Genomic DNA, 20,525 nt, shown 5'->3' with positions numbered 1-20,525 from the left:
AAATGCAGGCAGGTGGGACTAGTTTAGTTTGGGAACATGTTTGGTGTGGACTAGTTGGTCGGAAGAGTCTTTTTCCATGCTGTTTGACTCTCTGACTCTATGAGATTTGGACAGGTACATGAATAGGAAAGGTTTAGATTGATATGGTCCGAATGCAGGCAAATGGGACAAGTTTAGTTTGGGTAACCTGGTTGACATGGATGAGATGGACTGAAGGGCCTGATTCCATGCTGTATGAATCTATGACTCAAAATGATTATGCAGTGTTAGGAAATTTAGATACTGGGACAAGTATCTTTTTGTTTGTCTTCACAGAAGAAGTTGCAAGTTACATATCAAAAATAAAGAATGACAAAGGGGCCAGTAAACTTAGACTTAGTGGATGAGGTCCAGAGTAATATCACTAAGTTTTTTGATGACACAATTAAAAGTGGGATGCAAGCTAGGAGGATGATACAAAGAGGCTGCAATGAGATATGAACAGTTTAAGCAAGTGGCCAACGAGTTTCAGATGGATTATAATGTGGGGATGGAAGACTACCTACTTCAGTAATAAGAGTAGGAGCTGGAATACGTTTTAAAGGGTGAAAAACCTAAGAGTTGATATTTGGAGAGATTTAATTTACTCTTCCAAAGAACACATAAAGTTAGCACAAGGATAAAGCAAGCAATTGAGAAGTTATATGGCATTTTTGCCCTTATTTAAAGGGCATGAGAGTACAAGAATAAGGAAGTGATCCTATAATTGTGCAGGGCTAAAGTAAGACCACATATGGAGTATAATGCATAGCTTTGGTCTTACAAGGATGTATATACTTGAATTTGAGGTGGTTCAGCAAAGATCTACTAGATTACTTATGATGAGAAACTGTGTAAATTAAGCTTATACTCTCTTTCGACATCCATAACATTGAAGTGGCCTGTTAAGGTCGGTAGTAGGAGACATGGTACTTACTTCATAGTTCTTATGGACATTTACTACTTACTGAGCTCCACAGCATGTTGAACAGCTCTATTGCGGAGAAATGAATTTCTCTCTACTCATATGTTAGTTGCGGACCTCCTGGATAACAGAAACACTTCCATTCTGTTACTGCTGCTAGACTGAGTCCGAGACAGGTCTGGAGGGAACCAGCAAGTGCAAAAAAAAAAGTTAGTTGATGATGTCCTCATTAATCCATATGCCATAGATACATATTCTCCATGACAGTAATAGTAGAAGTGATCATAACACCATCATTTGTGGAGACAAAATCCCATTTTCACACTGACCATGCTCTCCGTCAGATTGTGTGGCATCACCACATCGCTGAACAGGACAAACTTTGGACAGATCTAGCAACTCAGACCTGGACATCCATAAGATGCTGTTGGTCATCAGGAGTAGAACTGTATTCAGCCACAATCTATAACTTCATGGGCCAGAATTTCTCTCACTCCACCATTATTGTCAATCAAAGGTATCAAACCTGCATCAATGCAGTGTGCAGGAAGTCAAGCCAGGAGCAGCACCACGCACAATGCAGAACTACTTGCATGCCAAACAGAAGAAATGGCATGTAATAATTAGGGCTAAGTAATCTTATTACTAACAAATCATATCTGAGCTCTGCAATCCTGGCACATCCAGTTTGAGTTCCAGTAAATCCACTCAGCTCCTCACCCTATTACAGCCTTGTTCAAAAGGTGGGCAAAAGAGCTGACCTCCAGAAGGGAGGTGAGAGTTAAGGCACCTGACATCAAGATAACATATGACTGAGTATGGCATTGAGTGGCACTAGCGAAACTGAAGCTAATGGGAAGCAAAGGATGTACTTTCTTCAGGCTGAAGTCATATAGAGCAGAAAGGAAGTTGATTGTGGCTGTTCGAGGTCAATTATCTCAATCCAAGGACATCTCTGCAGGTGTTTCTCAGAGATGTGTCCTGGGCCTAGCCATGTTTATCTGTTTCATCGACCTTCCTTCCTTCTTAATATCAGAAGTAAGGATGTTCACTGATGATCACACAATGACTAGCACCAGCCACAGCCCTTCAGATACTGAAGCAGTCAGTGCCCGATTGCAGCAAGTCCTGGCCAACATCCAGGTTTGGGGCTGAAAAATTGCAAGTACTATTTGTGCCACACAAGTGCCAGACAATGTACATTACCGGCAAGAGAAAATCTAACCATTTCCTGTTGACATTCAATGATTTAATCATCACTGAATCCTCTTCTATCAACATCTTGAGTGCTATTGTTAACCAAAAACTGAATTGGACAAGCCAGATAAATACTGTAGCTATATGAGCAGTTCAGAAGCTAGGAATTCAGTGATAGGTAGCTCACTTCCAACTCCCCAAAGCCTGTCCTCCATCTAAAAAGCAGGAGTGAGATGGAATGCTCTTCATTTGCCTGAATGGGTGGAGCTTGAACAGCACTCAAAAGCTTGACACTATCCAGGCCATAGCAGACTGATTGATGGTCATCAAATCCACCACCTTTGATATCCAATCCCTTCAGCACTGAGGCACAGTGTGAACAATGTCAGCAGAGTGTACCATCTGCTTTGCAATAACTCTCCAAGCCTTTCCAAACTCATGACCTGTACCACTTGGGCAGACAGGGCAACAGATGCATGGGAACTACTTTCTGGTTTCCCTGAAAGCCATTTACCTTTCTGACATGGAACTATATCACTGTTCCTCATAGTCACTGGGTCAAAGTCCTGTAATTCCCTTCCATTCAGCACTGTGAGTATTCCTACACCCCAAAGGCAGCAGCAGTTCAAGAAAACAACTCACCACCACCTTCTCCAGGGTAGCTGGGGTTGAGCAAAAAATGCTGGCCTAGCCAATGATGCCCACCTCCCATGAATTCTTAACAAAAATATACCAACACCACCCAGAGGCTAGATGGATCTAGATCCAGACTAAAGTAATACATAACCTGTCAAGACTACGGCATAATGTGATGCAGGGTAACTCTGCCTGTCCATTACCCGAACAATGTCTTTGATAGTCCCAACACAAGGAACAGCATGTCTCCCAGAAACAGGCTAACATTTCCTTTCGCAGCTCCAGCCAACCTCATCACCTTTCTCAGCAAGATTATTGATTTCATGACAATGCATCAAGGGTTTCTGTTTTGCTGTGGACTCCAAAATGGGGTTATTACACCAATTTTCTTTAACACAAAGCTTCCACTACTATTAAAGGCACTTCTGAATACTGTTTCAGTCTGGCCATGATGGCTTTTGCAATTCCATTAATTTCAAGTGCAATGCCTTCTACAGCAGTAAGGATACTTGTATTGAGTTAGCTGGAGATGTGACTCCTGGATTTTATAGAGCTTGGGATATAAAACTTTATTCCGCATCTTGTAAGGATCTGGATCTAACTTTAATATCATGTACACATTTGAGTCCTGAAACTTGTAGAGATGTGGTTCCTGGGTATATGTTCTACTCCTATACACAATGGGGATATGGATCCTGCATCTTTGCTCTGTCCATGTAGCTTTTGCACTTGCATAGGGATGTGGAACCTCATGCCATTTCATTGCATTCTGATCTCTCGCAGCTTAGCAGTAAAGGCACCATACACGCACTTCAGGTCACTCACTCCTCCTGCACAGCCACAGAGCAGCTTTCAAGATACAGTGGAGGTCTCAATCTGTGATGAACAACACGTCTGAATGACCATGCAAATCAAAAATTAGAAAGATTGCACACTTTAAAAAAAAATTCACTCTGTGCAGCATGGTGGCTCAGTGGTTAGCACTGCTGCCTCATAACGCCAGGGACGTCGATTTCAGCCTTGTGTGACTGTCTGTGTGGGTTTCCTCCCATGATCCAAAGATATTCAAGTTAGGTGAATTGGCGATGTTAAATTGCCTGGAGTGTCAGGGATGTGTAGGTTAGGTGCATTACTCAGAGGTAAATATAGGGTAGGGGAATGGGTTTGGGTGGGTTACTCTTCAGTGGATTGGTGTGGACATATTGGGCTGAAGGGCCTGTTTCAACACTGTAGGGATTCTATGAACGCATAATCTTTAAAGGAGCATTGATTCACATTGCATGAAGCCATCTTAAACAAATAAACCACTTTCTAAACTTAATGCATTAGAAAAGGGAGTCGTGTGAAGGGTCTAATGGACAACTAATGTTATTTTTGTATATTTAGAAAGGGAGATAAACAATTTCATGAAATGTCTGCGTCAATCAGTGGTGTTAATCTTAATGGAATCTTTAGTCAAAGATGCAGTAGAAAAACATCCAGAAACTGAAAATGTAATGGAGATAAGTCAGCATGCATTTTGATAATAAAAGTCATGTTTTATCAAACCTTTTGAATTATTTCAGAAACATTAGCAGAATGATTAGGCACTTATAGTTAAATTGTCAAAAGGTTTTAAGTAATGTTCTACACAATAAGCTCATGACTAAAGTCAGAGAATGAGAGACAGTAGCAGTACCAGGAGTAAGCCAGCTATAAAACAGGAAGGACAGCGTAGAGGCTATAGGTAGTTATTCTAGCAAAAAAAAGTGGTAGTCCATAGGAATTGGTGCTGAGAGTATTGTTGGTCTGTTGTTCACCATTTACAGAAAGAATTTGCACTTCGAGTGTTAGTGATGTAAACGTGTTACAACCAACACACGCTTTAAAAGCTTGCACTATAGAAACAGTGCCCCCAATTCGTCAATCGTGTTATTTAAATTTGCATTAACAAAACACGCATTATAGCAGAACTACCTGTACTACAAATAGAACAAGACATAAGTAAACTTGTAAAGTGGGCATTTCATTGACAAATGAATTTCAATTAACGCAAGTCTAACAGAGACGTAATGGGCTGAATAGCCTCCGTTTCTGCTTTGCCTCATCATCACCCCTCTCAACCTCTCCTGTACATCTAAATGTTCATACAGCTTGCCTGGAAACCTAGTACTGGATAAGTAGAAATGCCTCCCAGTGAAAGCCATCATTTTTGATTCCCCACAACTCATTTCATTCCCTATAAACTGCCTCCATACCTCTTCCTGACTGTTGCTTGAGTTTAAACCAAACTGTTCTCAACTTTCTAATACTTGACTCAAGACCACATGTCTGCTCAACCTGAAGACTACCTATTTCCCTGTTATTTCATTGCCCAACTCTAACCAAAAAAAAGTGCATGCTGGAAATCAGAAACAAAAAAACAGAAATTGATGGAAAAACTCAGCATCGGTGGACATAAAAAAACTCTGGACCCGAAACATTAACTTAGCTTTCTGCCCACAGATGTTACCAGGCCTGCTGAGTTCCTCCAGTAAATTCTGATTTTGTTTCTGTTATTGCCTCAGCTGCCCTGCTGCTGAAACCTTTAACCATGCCTTTATTACTTTTAGAATTTAACTATTCCAAACCACTTTTGAGTTTCTATCGTCTATGAACTTGAGGTCATAGAACATAGAACATAGAACAATACAGCACAGAACAGGCCCTTCGGCCCACGATGTTGTGCCGAACATTTGTCCTAGCTTAAGCACCTATCCATGTACCTATCCAATTGCCGCTTAAAGGTCATCAATGTTTCTGACTCTGCCACTCCCACAGGCAACGCATTCCATGCCCCCACCACTCTCTGGGTAAAGAACCTACCCCTGACATCCCCCCTATATATTCCACCCTTCATCTTAAATTTATGTCCCCTTGTAACACTCTGTTGTACCTGAGGAAAAAGTCTCTGACTGTCTACCCTATCTATTCCCCTGATCATCTTATAAACCTCTATCAAGTCACCCCTCATCCTTCGCCGTTCCAATGAGAAAAGGCCTAGCACTCTCAACCTATCCTCGTACGACCTATTCTCCATTCCAGGCAACATCCTGGTAAATCTCCTCTGCACCCTCTCCAAAGCTTCCACATCTTTCCTAAAATGAGGCGACCACAACTGCATACAGTACTCCAAATGTGGCCTTACCAAGGTCCTATACAGCTGCAACATCACCTCACGACTCTTGAATTCAATCCCTCTGCTAATGAACACTAATACACCATAGGCCTTCTTACTAGCTCTATCCACCTGAGTGGCAACTTTCAAAGATCTATGAACATAGACGCCAAGATCCCTCTGCTCCTCCACCTTACTAAGAACCCTACCATTAATCCTGTATTCCGCATTCTTATTTGTCCTTCCAAAATGGACAACCTCACACTTGACAAGGTTGAACTCCATCTGCCACTCCTCAGCCCAGCTCTGCATCATATCTAAGTCCCTTTGCAGCCGACAACAGCCCTCCTCACTATTCACAATTCCACCAATCTTCGTATCGTCTGCAAATTTACTGACCCACGCTTCAACTCCCTCTTCCAAGTCATTAATAAAAATTACAAACAGCAGAGGACCCAGAACTGATCCCTGCAGAACTCCACTTGTAACTGGGCTCCAGGCTGAATATTTATCATCTACCACCACTCTCTGACTTTGACCGGTTAGCCAGTTCTCTATCCAACTGGCCAAACTTCCCATTATCCCATGCATCCTGCTTTCCACATAAGCCTACCATGAGGAACCTTATCAAATGCCTTACTAAAATCCATGTACACTACATCCACTGCTCAACCCTCATCCACATGCTTGGTCACCTCCTCAAAGAATTCAATAAGACTTGTAAGGCAAGACCTACCCCTCACAAATCCATGCTGGCTGTCCCTAATCAAGCAGTGTCTTTCCAGATACTCATAAATCCTATCCCTCAGTACCCTTTCCATTACTTTGCCTACCACCGAAGTAAGACTAGCTGGCCTGTAATTCCTAGGGTTATCCCTATTCCCTTTTTTGAACAGGGGCACAACATTCGCCACTCTCCAGTCCCCTGGCACCACCCTCATTGACAGTGAAGATGAAAAGATCATTGCCAACAGTTCTGCAATTTCCTCTCTTGCTTCCCACATAATCCTAGGATATATCCCGCCAGGCCCGGGGGACTTGTCTATCCTCAAGTTTTTCAAAATGCCCAACACATCTTCCTTCCTAACAAGTATCTCCTCTAACTTACCAGTCCGTTTCATACTCTCCTCTTCAACAATACGGTCCCTCTCATTTGTAAATACTGAAGAAAAGTACTCATTCAAGACCTCTCCCATCTCTTCCGACTCAATACAAAGTTTCCCACTACTGTCCTTGATCGGACCTACCCTCGTTCTCGTCATTATCATGTTTCTCACATACGCATAAAACGCCTTGGGGTTATCCTTGATCCTACCCGCCAAAGATTTTTCATGCCCTCTCTTAGCTCTCCTAATCCCTTTCTTCAGCTACCTCCTGGCTATCCTGTATCCCTCCAATGCTCTGTCTGAACCTGTTTCCTCAATCTTATGTAAGCCTCCTTCTTTCTCCTTACAAGACATTCAACCTCCCTCGTCAACCAAGGTTCCCTCACATGACCATCTCTTTCCTGCCTGACAGGTACATACATATCAAGGACACGTCGTATCTGTTCCTTGAAAAAGTTCCACATTTCAACGACATCCTTCCCTGACCGCCTGTGCTCCCAATTTATGCTCCTCAGATCCTGTCTTGCAGCATTGTATTACCCTTCCCACAATTGTAAAACCTACCCTGTTGCACGCACCTATCTCTCTCCATAACCAAGGTGAAAGTCACAGCATTGTGGTCACCATCACCAAAATGTTCATCCACTAACAAGCCCATCACTTGTCCCAGTTCGTTACCAAGTACCAAATCCAATATGGCCTCCCTTCTGGTCGGACAATCTACATACTGAGTTAGAAAAGCTTCCTGGACATACTGCACAAACACCGCCCCGTCCAATCTACTTGATCTAAAGAGCTTCCAGTCAATATTTGGGAAGTTGAAATCGCTCATGACTACTATCCTGTGGCTTCTGCACCTTTCCAAAATCTGTTTCCCAATCTGTTTCTCCACATCTCTGCTGCTATTGGGGGGCCTATAGTAAACACCCAACAAGGTGACTGCTCCTTTCCTATCTCTGACTTCAGCCCATACTACCTCCAAAGGCAGATCCCCCTCGAACTGCCTTTCTGCAGCCGTTATACCATTTCTAATTAGCAATGCCACCCCCCCCCTCCTTTTTTACCACCCCCCCTAATGTTACTGAAACATCTGTAACCAGGAACCTCCAACAACCATTCCTGTCCCTCTTCTATCCACATTTCCGTGATGGCCACAACATCGTAGTCCCAAGTACCGATCCATGCCTTAAGTTCACCCACCTTATTTCTGATACTCCTTGCGTTTAAGTATACGCACTTGAACCCATCTCTGTGTCCGCAAGTATTCCCTGTCAGTGCTACCTTCTCCACAGCCTCCCTACATTCTTGGACATCCTAAAAAAACAGCTAACCTACTTGCTGGACTACAAGTCCGGATCCCATCCCCCTGCCAAATTAGTTTAAACCCCCCCGAAGAGTGCTAGCAAACCTACCTCCCAGGATATTGGTGCCCTTCTGGTTCAGGTGCAACCCGTCCTGCTTGGCCAGGTCCCACCTTACCCAGAATGCAGTCCAATTGTCCAAATACCTGAAGCCCTCCCTCCTACACCATCCTTGCAGTCACGTGTTCAACTGCACTCTCTCCCTATTCCTTGCCTCACTGTCACGTGGCACCGACAACAACCCAGAGATGACGACTCTGTCCGTCCTAGCTTTTAGCTTCCAGCCTAACTCCCTGAGCTCCTGAATGACCTCCCCATCCCTCTTCCTACTTATGTCGTTGGTGCCAATGTGCACCATGACTTCTGGCTGCACACCCTCCCCCTTAAGGATTCTGAAGACACGGTCCGAGACATCTCGGACCCTGGCACCCGGGAGGCAACAAATCATCCGAGAGTCTCGCCCATGTCGACAGAACCACCTGTCTGTCCCTCTAACTATAGAGTCTCCTATTACTAGCGCTCTACACCTCTCCCCCTTTCCCTTCTGGGCCTCGTGCCAGAGACCTGGTCACTACAGCTTGTCCCTGCTAGGCCGTTCCCCCAACAGTATCCAAAGCGGTATACTTATTGTTGAGGGGAATGACCAAAGGGGATCCCTGCATTGCCTGCTTCCTCCCCTTCCCACCTCTAATTGTTACCCAGCTACCTCTGTTCTCTGGTGTAACTATGTCCCTGTAGCTTCTATCTATCACCCTCTCAGCCTCTCGAGTAATCCTCAGTTCATCCAACTCCAGCTCCAGTTCCCTAACGCGGTCTGTGAGGAGCTGGAGCTGGCTGCACTTCCTGCAGGTGAAGTCGGCAGGAGCATCGGTGGTCACCCCTACCTCAAACATCCTGCAGGAGGAGCATTCCACTGCCTGCGCTGCCATAACTCTACACTTAGACTCCAAAACAAGAACACTAAGTAGCTTACCTGTTCAGCCGACTGAGTCCTTTTTTTAGGTTAGAGGAGGAGGGAGGATGGGAGACACTACACGTGTAGTGTCTCAGGTTCCTTCTCCACTCAAACTTCTTACCTTCCCAGAAGCCTCTGTTGACGACTTCCGGGTTCCCGCTCCGAGTTGAAAAAAAAACACAGACAGGTCCATCCAAAATTCTAATGCTCTCTAAATCCCTGTTCATCCATCACCTCTGTGCTTAGTCATGTCAGGTTAAGCAATACACAAATTTTAAAATTCTCAACCTCATTGTCAAATCCATCTAAAACTTTCTCCCTACTTATTTTTGGTTTCTCCTCCAGCCCTCCAATGTTTTAAGGTGTCTGTGTTTCTCCAATTCTGCCCTCTTGAGTTCCATGATTTTAATTGCTTCACATTTAGCAATTTTATCTTGAGCTGTCAAGGGCTCTAGATACTGGAATTTCTTAATTAAATCTCAACCTCTGCTTCTTCCCTTAACATCTTCCTTAAAGCCTCAAGCTTTTGGTGATCTGCCTGGTTCTCTCCGTGCGTAGCCTGTTGTTAATATTCATTTTACGGGAGAATGATCATGGAAGCACCTTGAAACATTGTAGGATATTAAACCTAGATTCTTGGCACTGATCTTGTATTCTAACTGTGATATGGCACATTATGCTAGAAAGATTAAGAAGGTCACAAACTCCTTGAAAGAAAATAGTCTGAGTTCGGGGTAAAGTGATCTGTGAACTTTTTTTTCAGCAAAGTAGTTTCAAAAATAACAACACGGCTTAATGTATAAAAAGAAATGGAGCAAGCCGGACACTTGTAGAATGCGGAATTGAAAAATGAAGAAGTCATGATTACTTTGCACATGTACAGCCTTCATTTGTTCACACTCTAGGTACTGTACACAATTCTGGTCGCATATTACAAAAAGGATAGCGGCACTAAGGAACTTGCAACAAAGATTTCCAAGGATGATACTTCAACGAAAAGTCAAAATGTCATTTAGTCATAGAGCATGGGAATAGTCCTTTCAGTCCAACCAGTCCATGCTGACTATAATCCCAAACTAAACTTGTTCCACCTGCCTGCGCTTGGCCCATATCCCTCCAAACATGTCTTTTACATGTACTTATCTGAATGACTTCTAAACGCTGTAACTGTACCCACATCCACCAATTCCTCTGAAGTTAAAAAATCACACAACCCCAGGTTATAGTCCAACAGGTTTAATTGGAAGCACACTAGCTTTCAGAGCGTCGCTCCTTCATCAGGTGATTGTGGGCCACAACCACCTGATGAAGGAGCGTCGCTCCAAATGCTAGTGTGCTTCCAATTAAACCTGTTGGACTATAACCTGGGATTGTGTGATTTTTAACATTATACACCCCAGTCCAACACCAGCATCTCCAAATCATGACTTCCTCTGAAAGTTCATTTCACACACGAAACACAGTCTGTGTAAAAAATGTTGACTCTCATGACTTTTTAAAATCTTTCTCCTCTGGCCTTAAAAGTATGTCCCCTAGCCTTGAAATCCCCCAACCTAGGGAAATGACACCAGCCATTTACTTTATCTATATTCCTCATGATTTTAAAAACTTCTAGAAGGTCTACTCTCGACCTCTTACGCTCCAATGGAAAAAGTCCTAGTCTAACCAGCCTCTCCTTATAACTCAAACCTTCTATTCCTGGCAACATCCCAATAAATCTTTTCTGAACCCTCTCCAGCTTAATAATATCCTTCCTGTAACAGGGAGACCAGAGCTGGACATAGTTTTATTGAGATATGATAAAGTTAAAAATCACACAGCATCAGACTTAAGTCCAACAGGTTTATTTCGAAACACTACCTTTCGGAGTGCTACCCCTTCATCAGGCACAACCACCTGAAGAAAGAGCAGTGCTCCAAAAGCTAGTACTTCCAAAATAAACCTGTTGGACTATAGTGTGGTGTTGTGTGATTTTTAATTTTGTATATCCTAGTCTAACACTGGCACCTCCAAATCATAGATACTATAGCCTGTGTTCTAATCTGAATGGACAGGACCAGTTAATTAGCACAAAGATTCCTCCATTCTCATTTATAATCGCAGTTATGGGCATTCAAATAGTTACTTCTGACAGTCGTAACATTTCAGAAGTAGTCACATTACAGATGCTTCAGAGGTTATGTAATATTGCAACTCCTGTTCCTGTGTTTCTCACATCCTAACCAACCTGTGACTAATAACCATCCTTGCAAAGCATTCCCTCACTACACCAGAGACAGTTAAGATGTCAGTGCTGAACTTCATCCCTATTCTCAATCGATTGCCACAGAAATAACCTGGGCTGCCAGCAGATTAAAATCATGGGCTGTGACTTTGGAAATGCAGCAATTGCTCTGAGTTCAGAATCTGAACCCATTTCATTTTGAAGAGTATGAGGTGGATTTGTGTGAGGGCTCCCGGTTATATTAGATCTTTCTAATGTCAGCCTTTTTGCTGAATATGTGTACGTGTGTCTGAGAGATGGATTACAGCACTTACAAGAGCTTTAGATAGAAATACATTTGGATGGGACTGTTGGATGTTTTAACCATTTGCACCACCAGCTTCAGAAATGTCTTTTTATCCTGATGCCCTCACTTCTAGCTGATTATTCTCGAGCAAGTGTGGCAATTTGGTCCCTCACTCCTGACCAGTGGTTCTACTCATCGTGGCACCCTGCATGAGTTTGCTCAGCTGGCTACTCATAGACAGAAGCCAAAACAGTGGCGTTGACAATATCCTTGGGCATTCACCCAATCAGACATGTGACTGTGGGGAGAAAGCCCCAAGCAGATCAGGATTTGGCAACCCTTCAATAAATGCTAGTGGCCAATATCATTCACAACCCTGATCCTGTGTTTTTCTGTTGTGAATGTGTGGGCTCTTTAAGTGGCGGTTATAGTGTAGCAATCTGGAGTGAGGAATCTGGGTTATGTTCCCTCCCCCTAGCTTCGGCCACTGAAGCCAACTGCAGTGGCCTGTCTGAGATGAGTGAATCTAGTCAATGACCTGGTTAGTGTGGCTCAGGGACAACAAATCAGTGGAGAAATCCCATTCTGTAAAAAATCTGCTGGTTTTTAAATGTTGTGGGATATGCTGTGAGAATCGAAGGAAACCCAGGATCCCGGATGTGGTGATGCTATCTGCATGAATACCTAAGCAATTTTATTTTGTATTTGGGACCGAGGAGAACATTGATGAGTGAGCAAGTGTGAGTGTATGTGTGTGTGTGAGAGTGTATGTGTGTGTGTGTGAGTGTGTGTGAGAGTGTATGTGCACGTGCGGGTGTGTGTATGTGTATAAGACTGTGTGTGCATATACGGGTGTGTGTGAGAGTGTGTATATGTGTGTGAGAGTGTGTGTGCATATGCGGGTGTGTGGGCGAGAGTGTGTGTATGTGTGTGAGAGTGCGGGTGTGTGTATGTGTGTGAGATTGTGTGCATGTGTGTGTGCACGTGTGTGTGCACATGTGTGTGTCTGTGTGTGTGCACATGCGTGTGTGTGTGTGTGTATGTGTGTTAGATTGTGTGCACGTGCGGGTGTGTGTGTGAGAGTGTGTGTGCACGTGTGGGTGTGTGTGTGTGGATGTGTGTGAGAGTATGTGTGCATTGTGGGTGTGTGTATGTGTGTGAGAGTGTGTGTGCACATGCGGATGTGTGTGAGAGAGTGTGTGTGCACGTGCGGATGTGTGTGTGAGAGTGTGTGTGAACGTGTGTGTGTGTGTGTGTATTTGTGTGAGAGTGCGCGCGTGTGTGTGTATGAGAGTGTGTGCGCATGTGCGGGTATGTGTGTGTGAGAGTGTGTATGCACGTTCAGGGGTGTGTGTGTGTGTGTATGTGCATGTGTGGGTGTGTGTATGTGTGTGAGAGTGTGTGTGCATATGCAGGTGTGTGTGAGAGTGTGTATATGTGTGTGAGAGTGTGTGTGCATGTGCAGGAGTGTGTGTGCAAGAGTGTGTATATGTGTGTGAGAGTGCGGGTGTGTGTATGTGTGTCTGTGCACGTGTGTGTGTCTGTGTGTGTGCACATGCGGGTGTGTGTGTGTGTATGTGTGTTAGATTGTGTGCACGTGCGGGTGTGTGTGTGAGAGTGTGTGTGCACGTGTGGGTGTGTGTGTGTGGATGTGTGTGAGAGTATGTGTGCATTGTGGGTGTGTGTATGTGTGTGAGAGTGTGTGTGCACATGCGGATGTGTGTGAGAGAGTGTGTGTGCACGTGCGGATGTGTGTGTGAGAGTGTGTGTGAACGTGTGTGTGTGTGTGTGTATTTGTGTGAGAGTGCGCGCGTGTGTGTGTATGAGAGTGTGTGCGCATGTGCGGGTGTGTGTGTGTGAGAGTGTGTATGCACGTTCAGGGGTGTGTGTGTGTGTATGTGCATGTGTGGGTGTGTGTATGTGTGTGAGAGTGTGTGTGCATATGCAGGTGTGTGTGAGAGTGTGTATATGTGTGTGAGAGTGTGTGTGCATGTGCAGGAGTGTGTGTGCAAGAGTGTGTATATGTGTGTGAGAGTGCGGGTGTGTGTATGTGTGTCTGTGCACGTGTGTGTGTCTGTGTGTGTGCACATGCGGGTGTGTGTATGTGTGTTAGATTGTGTGCACATGCGGGTGTGTGTGTGTGAGAGTGTGTGTGCACATGCGGGGGTGTGTGTGTGAGAGTGTGTGTGCACATGTGGGTGTGTGTGTGTGTATGTGCGTGTGAGAGTATGTGTGCATTGTCGGTGTGTGTGCACATGCGGATGTGTGTGTTTATGTGTGTGAGAGAGTGTGTGCACGTGCGGATGTGTGTGTGAGAGCGGGTGTGAACATGCGTGTGTGTATGTATTTGTGTGAGAGTGTGTGTGCGCATGTGTGTGTATGAGAGTGTGTGTGCACGTGCGGGTGTGTGTGTGTGTGAGAGTGTGTATGCACGTTCAGGGGTGCGTGTGTGTGTGTGTAATCAATGTTGTGGAAATTAGCATCGCCACAACAAATGGGGAGGAGATGGAGCATGAATTCTGTCCCCCATTTTGATTCCCCCACGTCTCATCAACTTTCTGCAGATACTCCACTTCTCTCTCCTTCAGCACTTCCTGCTTTATGTCCCCTACTGGTACCTTCCAGCTCCCAGCTCTGTCCTCTCCAGTTGCATTGACTCCCTGCACTGCTTGGTTCCCAGGTAAAAGGACAGCTCCAGCCACCACATCCAAGTGTCCATCAGAATAGGAGTAGATGTTTCAACCACTGCTGTTCTATTAATTGGTTAATTTGCACCTTCATTCAATATACATCCAAGAAAAAATATCCAGGTTTGACATTTTTAATTAACCCCAGCATCAATCACTTTTTAGGTGTCCCATTGTTCATTTGTAGCACTATGTATTCAATGTACTATAATCAGATGGTGTATTAGGGAATCAGCTAATCCTGGCTCCGTTCTCCTTTTGCATCACCATTTACAGGAAGTGAGTTCTGGATAGAGATTAAGAACTCAGGCCGATCTTTTCTCTTTCTCAATTCAAGGATAACTTTCACAGTCTTTCCTTACTGAGTTCTAATCAGACCAGTGACAGAATCTAGACACTTCCATATCAGGATAATACAGCTATGGATTGGCTAAAATTTACATCCTCTTCTTTCGTCCCCTCCATGGTCTCAATGCTTTCAATCTGGGTATCTCACACAGCTGAAAACTCTTGGGTATTTCTTGCACCTCGTGTATCTCTCTGATTGGAGATCTTCCATTGTTGGTTCCTTTGTCCTCAAGCAGCTTCGTCCCTAGATCCTGGCTGCATTCTCCTTTTGCATCACCATTTACAGGAAAGGATTTCCGGATAGCGATTTAGAACTCAGGCCAATCATTTCTGTTTCTGAGTTCAAGGATAACCTCATTTCTCCGTCCCTTTTAAGACAAGCCTTAAAACCTAAATATTTGACCAAGCCTTTGGTGCTGTGCCTTAACATCTGTTTATGTGGTTCAGTGTCAAGTCTTGCCTGATAAGGTTCCAGGGATGTACATTAGGCTGGCTAACTGCAGTGAAGGTGCTGTACATTGTAAAACGATTATGTTGAAGATCTGTAAGATTTTTTGGTGGGTGTGTTGTGTTGGGGGGGGCAGCGAGGGATGTCTCCATTTCCACCTTTAATGAGATGATTATTGTGGTTTTTGTGTTTATTTCTAAAGGCCGATGACCTATTGGCTCAACCGCATCCAGTCGTTCCTGTACTGCACGGACAATGGCCTGGCTGGTGTATTTTCAGAGGACACCCGAAGCTGCACTTGCCCTTATGACCAGCTGAGTTGCCAGAAGCCCATCCCTTGCTTGGTAGGCGAGGGCACCTCGTGTGTCATGTGCGCGACCGACAACCGGACCCGCTGCGGGGCTTGCAATGTGGGCTACATGCTGGGCCAGGGGGTGTGCCGGCCAGAGGTGGCTGACCCCACCGAGCAGTACATCGGCTTTGAGACCGAGCAGGACCTGCGGGACATGGAGATTCGGTACCTGCTGCAGAAACGGGACAGCAAGATCATCGTTCCCGCTATCTTCATCAGCAACGACGTGCGCCTCAACAGCTGGTTCGACCCCTCGTGGAGGAAGCGCATGTTGCTCACCCTGAAGAGCAACAAGTACAAGACCAACTTTGTCCATATGATCTTGGGCATGACCATACAGATCTGTTTGACTAAAAACAGTACGTTGGAGCCTGTGCTGGCTATCTACGTGAACCCTTTCGGAGGCAGTCACTCTGAGAGCTGGTTCATGCCGGTAAACGAGGACAGCTACCCTGACTGGGAGAGGACTAAAGTGGATGTGCCTCTGCAGTGTTACAACTGGACCCTGATGCTGGGCAACAAGTGGAAGACGTTTTTCGAAACGGTCCACATCTACCTGAGGAGCCGCATTAAGTCGAGCGGCAACGATAGCGTGTACTACGAGCCACTGGAATTCATCGACCCTTCCAGGAATCTGGGCTACATGAAGATCAGCCACGCCCAGGTCTTCGGCTACAGCATGCACTTTGACCCAGACGCCATTCGGGATCTTATTCTGCAGCTGGATTACCCATACACCCAGGGCTCGCAGGATTCTGCCCTGCTGCAACTGCTGGAAATCCGGGATCGTGTCAACAGGCTCTCCCCCTATGGCCACCAGCGTCTGGATCTCTTCACCTGCTTGCTCCGCCATCGCCTGAAGCTGTCCACTAGTGAGGTGGTCCGGATCCAAGCCTCCCTTCAGGCCTTCAACGCCAAACTCATCAACTCGATCGAAAACGAGACCACCAAGTTATGCAGTTAACCCTCCTCACTGGTTCCAGCACAACGCAGGTGTCGATATGGGGATCCATTCTCTATTTTTTGTTTCGGTGTTCTTTTGTGCATAATTGGTTTGGTTTAACACTGGATTCCTCCCCCGCCCCTTTCAACGGTCTTTATTCTGAACTGGGGAAGTGTCCTATCACAGGAGCCAACAGACGAGCGGAGGTCATTCTTTTTTGCCCCCTATGGCTACCAGCGTCTTCAACCTTACACCTGAATATTCATACAATATGTTCTACCCAGGACTCTGGTGACACAAGTGGAATATGACATCATGCTCCTTCCTGATTGGAAACAATGAACATTTATTGAACCTTGCCTGGGCTGGGGAGTAAGGCGTTTCATCTGTTTTCTGTTTGAAACAATGAAGTGCTTAAAAAATGACACCCAGTCTGTATTAACCTTCCTGACCCATGTCCCTGTAGCAAACACCAGCACAGAAACAAAAATGGTGTGAGCTGTTACTTTCTTTGTTTCCGCTGTACAATTATTTTAATATTTGGTGTTGAGGGACTAATATTTTTCGATGGCATTGTTTTTACTGTATATGCAAGTCCGGCGTGCTGTGGTTGCTCAGTCAAGTTTCCTATTTCTAGATCAGACCAGTCATGATCCAAAATGCTCTAACACAAAGTCTTGTGATTTTCATTTGAACAGGGAGGCATGTGGTCTGATTCAGGCCATGCACAGGCAATCGTAGATCATGTTGGGGAAACACTACATACTAAACATTCTCAATCTTGCTACTCCAAGACTAAGGCTATAAATACCGATTAAGAAACAAAGTGTGGCCAGTATAATACCTGGTTAAATGCATCAGTCGAGTCTTACGGATATTGAATTGCAGATAGCCACAGTTTAAACCAGTACAGCATTAACAGTATGAAGATCCCATAGAATCCTCCATCTCGCATTGAGACCATTCTGCTCATCTCATCTGTGCTGGATTTTAGGAAGAATTATCCAATTAGCTCCAGATCTCTACTTTTTTCCGCATAGCCCTTCAGAATTTCCCTTTTCAACGACAGTTCCCTCAAAGAAAATGTATTTCAGATCATCATAACTTACTGCATTAAAAAATATCCTTATCTGTTCATAATTCTTTTCTCAACTATCCTAAAATGATCTTACTCAGACAGTAAAGAGTTCAGGGCAGGCAAATTTCAGCAGGGTAAAAAGACCTTTAGATGCTTTTTTATCTTCTTATTTCTTGTGAAGGCCAGATTGAAAGCAATAGGGGAAGCTGGGATGTATGATCTGATGTTCAAATGGATGGTCTTGGAGATAAGGGTTTCTGCTTTTTAATAAATGGAATGGGTACACACTCAAAACCCTCTCGAATTAATACTAAATGCGACAGCACTCTGGAGAAACTGGTAAAATACATCTGAATTAAAATGAGACATCAGACAAATTCTTTATATTTTGTTGTAGCTATGTTGTGTTTTCCCTGATCCAAAGAGAAAACTTTATTCGTTGTTGAAAGACCAAGTGGATTTTAAAAAAAAATTTGCTGTAGCTATTGTCGTGTGGCATTGGGGATAGTCCATTTCAGTCAGTCAAATCCATCTGCAAATCGAGGATGTTCCCAGGCTCCTGAACTTGTGTAGAGAGTGATGACAGAGTGGAAAAGCAGTAGCAGCTTGATGCCACAGAGATTTTGTTGAACAGCAGGACAGAAAAGATAAGTTCAGCTCTTCATGAGAAGAAAGATGGTGCAATGGTGCAGCAAAGTTTAGCGGAGACCTGATTCAGCCAGAACAGCTGAAAATGTTCAATGACAGATTACTTGGCAAAATCAGTCTAATAATGGCTATTTTAAAGGGGTAATGTCTAAATTGATAAACAAACACAGCCTTTGCAAACATGAATCGCACTACACGAATTCACCCATTTGACTTTAAGATTTCCTCTGTTGCCTCTTAAACAAAATAAACAGTGCCCCTTTAACCTCAGCTAAACTTTATTTCAATCTCAATGAAATGGCACCTACTCTGATAGAGATCAGTATTATGCATGTGGTAATGAATAGCAAATGGCCTATTGCTCTACAGTTCTGTGTTAATTAGACAATTTTGATGTACAATGCTGTCACACTATGTCACTACATTTTACAATGTGCGCTCTCTCCGATGTCAGGGCCCTAAATCTCCAAAACACTCCTTTGAAAGCAAGGTCTTTTCAAGGATTTGTAGAACTTCGAATATGGAAATATGGTCAAAAGGAGAGCTGCTTTCACTCAAGGGGGAGAATTATTTGTATCTTTGTTTAAGGAGAGAAATGTTCTCGATTGTCAAGTGGCTGTTTAATGGTGCAGTTTGCTGTTTAAAGGTGCGGTGCGCTGCCATTTTGTATATTTCTAATGACAGATTCTGGCTCCATTGTAAATTAATGACAGTGTACAGAAACTCATCTGTATTTGTTTTATTGCTGGTATTAGGGTTTGGGCGTTTAATTTTTGATTATTAAATCTGGATGAAAAGTCCATATTTGGAACCCTGTGTCATGTGTGTTTGTGTCTCCTTGTGTAATCCAATGAGCTTATTAATGGCTCCTTCAGAGGAAGGGTTTCCTATAGCCATCGAGTCATCCGGCACAGAAACAGACCCTTCAGTCCATGCCAATCATAATCCCAAACTAAACTAGTCTTACCTGCCTGCTTCTGGTCCATATCTTAGAACCATAGAATCATAGAATCCCTACAGTTTGGAAACAGGCCTTCTGGCCAAACAAGTCCACACTGCAGGGATTCAAGATCTACCAAAGAGTAACTCACCCAGACCCATTCCCCTACCCTATCACTCTCCATCCACCCCTTACTAATGCACCTAACCTACACATCCCTGCACTCTATGAACAATTTAGCACGGCCAATTCACCTAACCTGCACATCTTTGGATTGTGGGAGGAAACCGGAGCACCCGGAGGAAACCCACACCAACACTGGGAGAATGTGCAAACTCCACACAGACAGTCGCCCAAGGCCAGAATTGAACCCAGGTCCGTGGCGCTGTGCGACAACCGTGCTAACCCTCCAAAAACATCCCTCCAAACTTCTTCTTGCAAGTTACACACAAGATATCACATTGTATTAGATATTCTGTTCTATTAGGGTACAATATTGGCAATCTTTATACTGTCCAATATATGATGTAAATAGAGACAACAAACTAAACACAGGGAGATCATTCAAACCATCATCCCTGCACGCTTTACAGGGATTTTTTTTTGTTTTTTTTTGTTATTGTTTATTCTGTCTGGAGTGACAAAGGCCTGAAACAGTATGATTAAATCTTGACAGTTTACAGGAAATGTTGCACAGGTGTGGAGTGAAAACCTTCCAGTGACCACATAGAAGCTGACCGTTAGTCGAATCTTTTTTTAACTGGTAATTACCCCAGGCTGATTCGGGTGGGGGGAGGGAGTTAGATCTTAATTGTCACATGTCTATAGTCAGTGGCTGCCTGTATCCATAGGAATGCAATCACTGAAACAAATGCAAAAGCAATGTGTGTCTGACTGACATCATCAATAATGAGGTGGAAATGATGGCAGCACATCAGTGACCTGGAAGAGGAACCTGGGGTCAACGGATGGTGGAATTCTGCAGATGATACCAGCAGATCCCTGCAAGGATTTGGAAGTGAAGAAATTCAGGACAATGGTGACATTATCAGTGATTAGGATTGTGTGCCCCACATGCCCTATTTTATACCATGACATTTTCAGATGTCAACAAGGATCTACTCCAAACCGTGCCTCTTAATGGTTTAATGTTGAATGTAGGAAATTGGAGTAGGAATTGAGAAAAATCTTCCTCTGGTTTCATATATTGCACTGGGTCTATCAGCTACTTCTGATT

At 44.1% G+C, this 20,525-nt stretch overlaps 1 protein-coding gene across 5 annotated transcripts in view; it reads left to right on the top strand.

The window, feature by feature from the left end:
• brinp2 (BMP/retinoic acid inducible neural specific 2) overlaps window positions 1–19,164 on the top strand; it is a 179,298-nt gene extending 160,134 nt beyond the window's left edge. For all 5 annotated transcript variants that reach the window (XM_043700021.2, XM_043700020.2, XM_043700019.2 and 2 more), the window contains one exon: window positions 15,530–19,164. In XM_043700021.2, the coding sequence (XP_043555956.2) occupies window positions 15,530–16,643 (1,114 nt within the window). In that variant the 3' untranslated portion in view covers window positions 16,644–19,164. The remainder of the gene's footprint in view (window positions 1–15,529) is intronic.
• Window positions 19,165–20,525: the final 1,361 nt, after the last annotated feature.

This window comes from Chiloscyllium plagiosum, unplaced genomic scaffold (assembly GCF_037043375.1).
Source record: "Chiloscyllium plagiosum isolate Xiang-an unplaced genomic scaffold, Cpla_swu_hap1 HiC_scaffold_9, whole genome shotgun sequence".
NCBI classification, from domain to species: domain Eukaryota; kingdom Metazoa; phylum Chordata; class Chondrichthyes; order Orectolobiformes; family Hemiscylliidae; genus Chiloscyllium; species Chiloscyllium plagiosum.
This window is presented reverse-complemented; position numbering and strand designations above follow the sequence as displayed.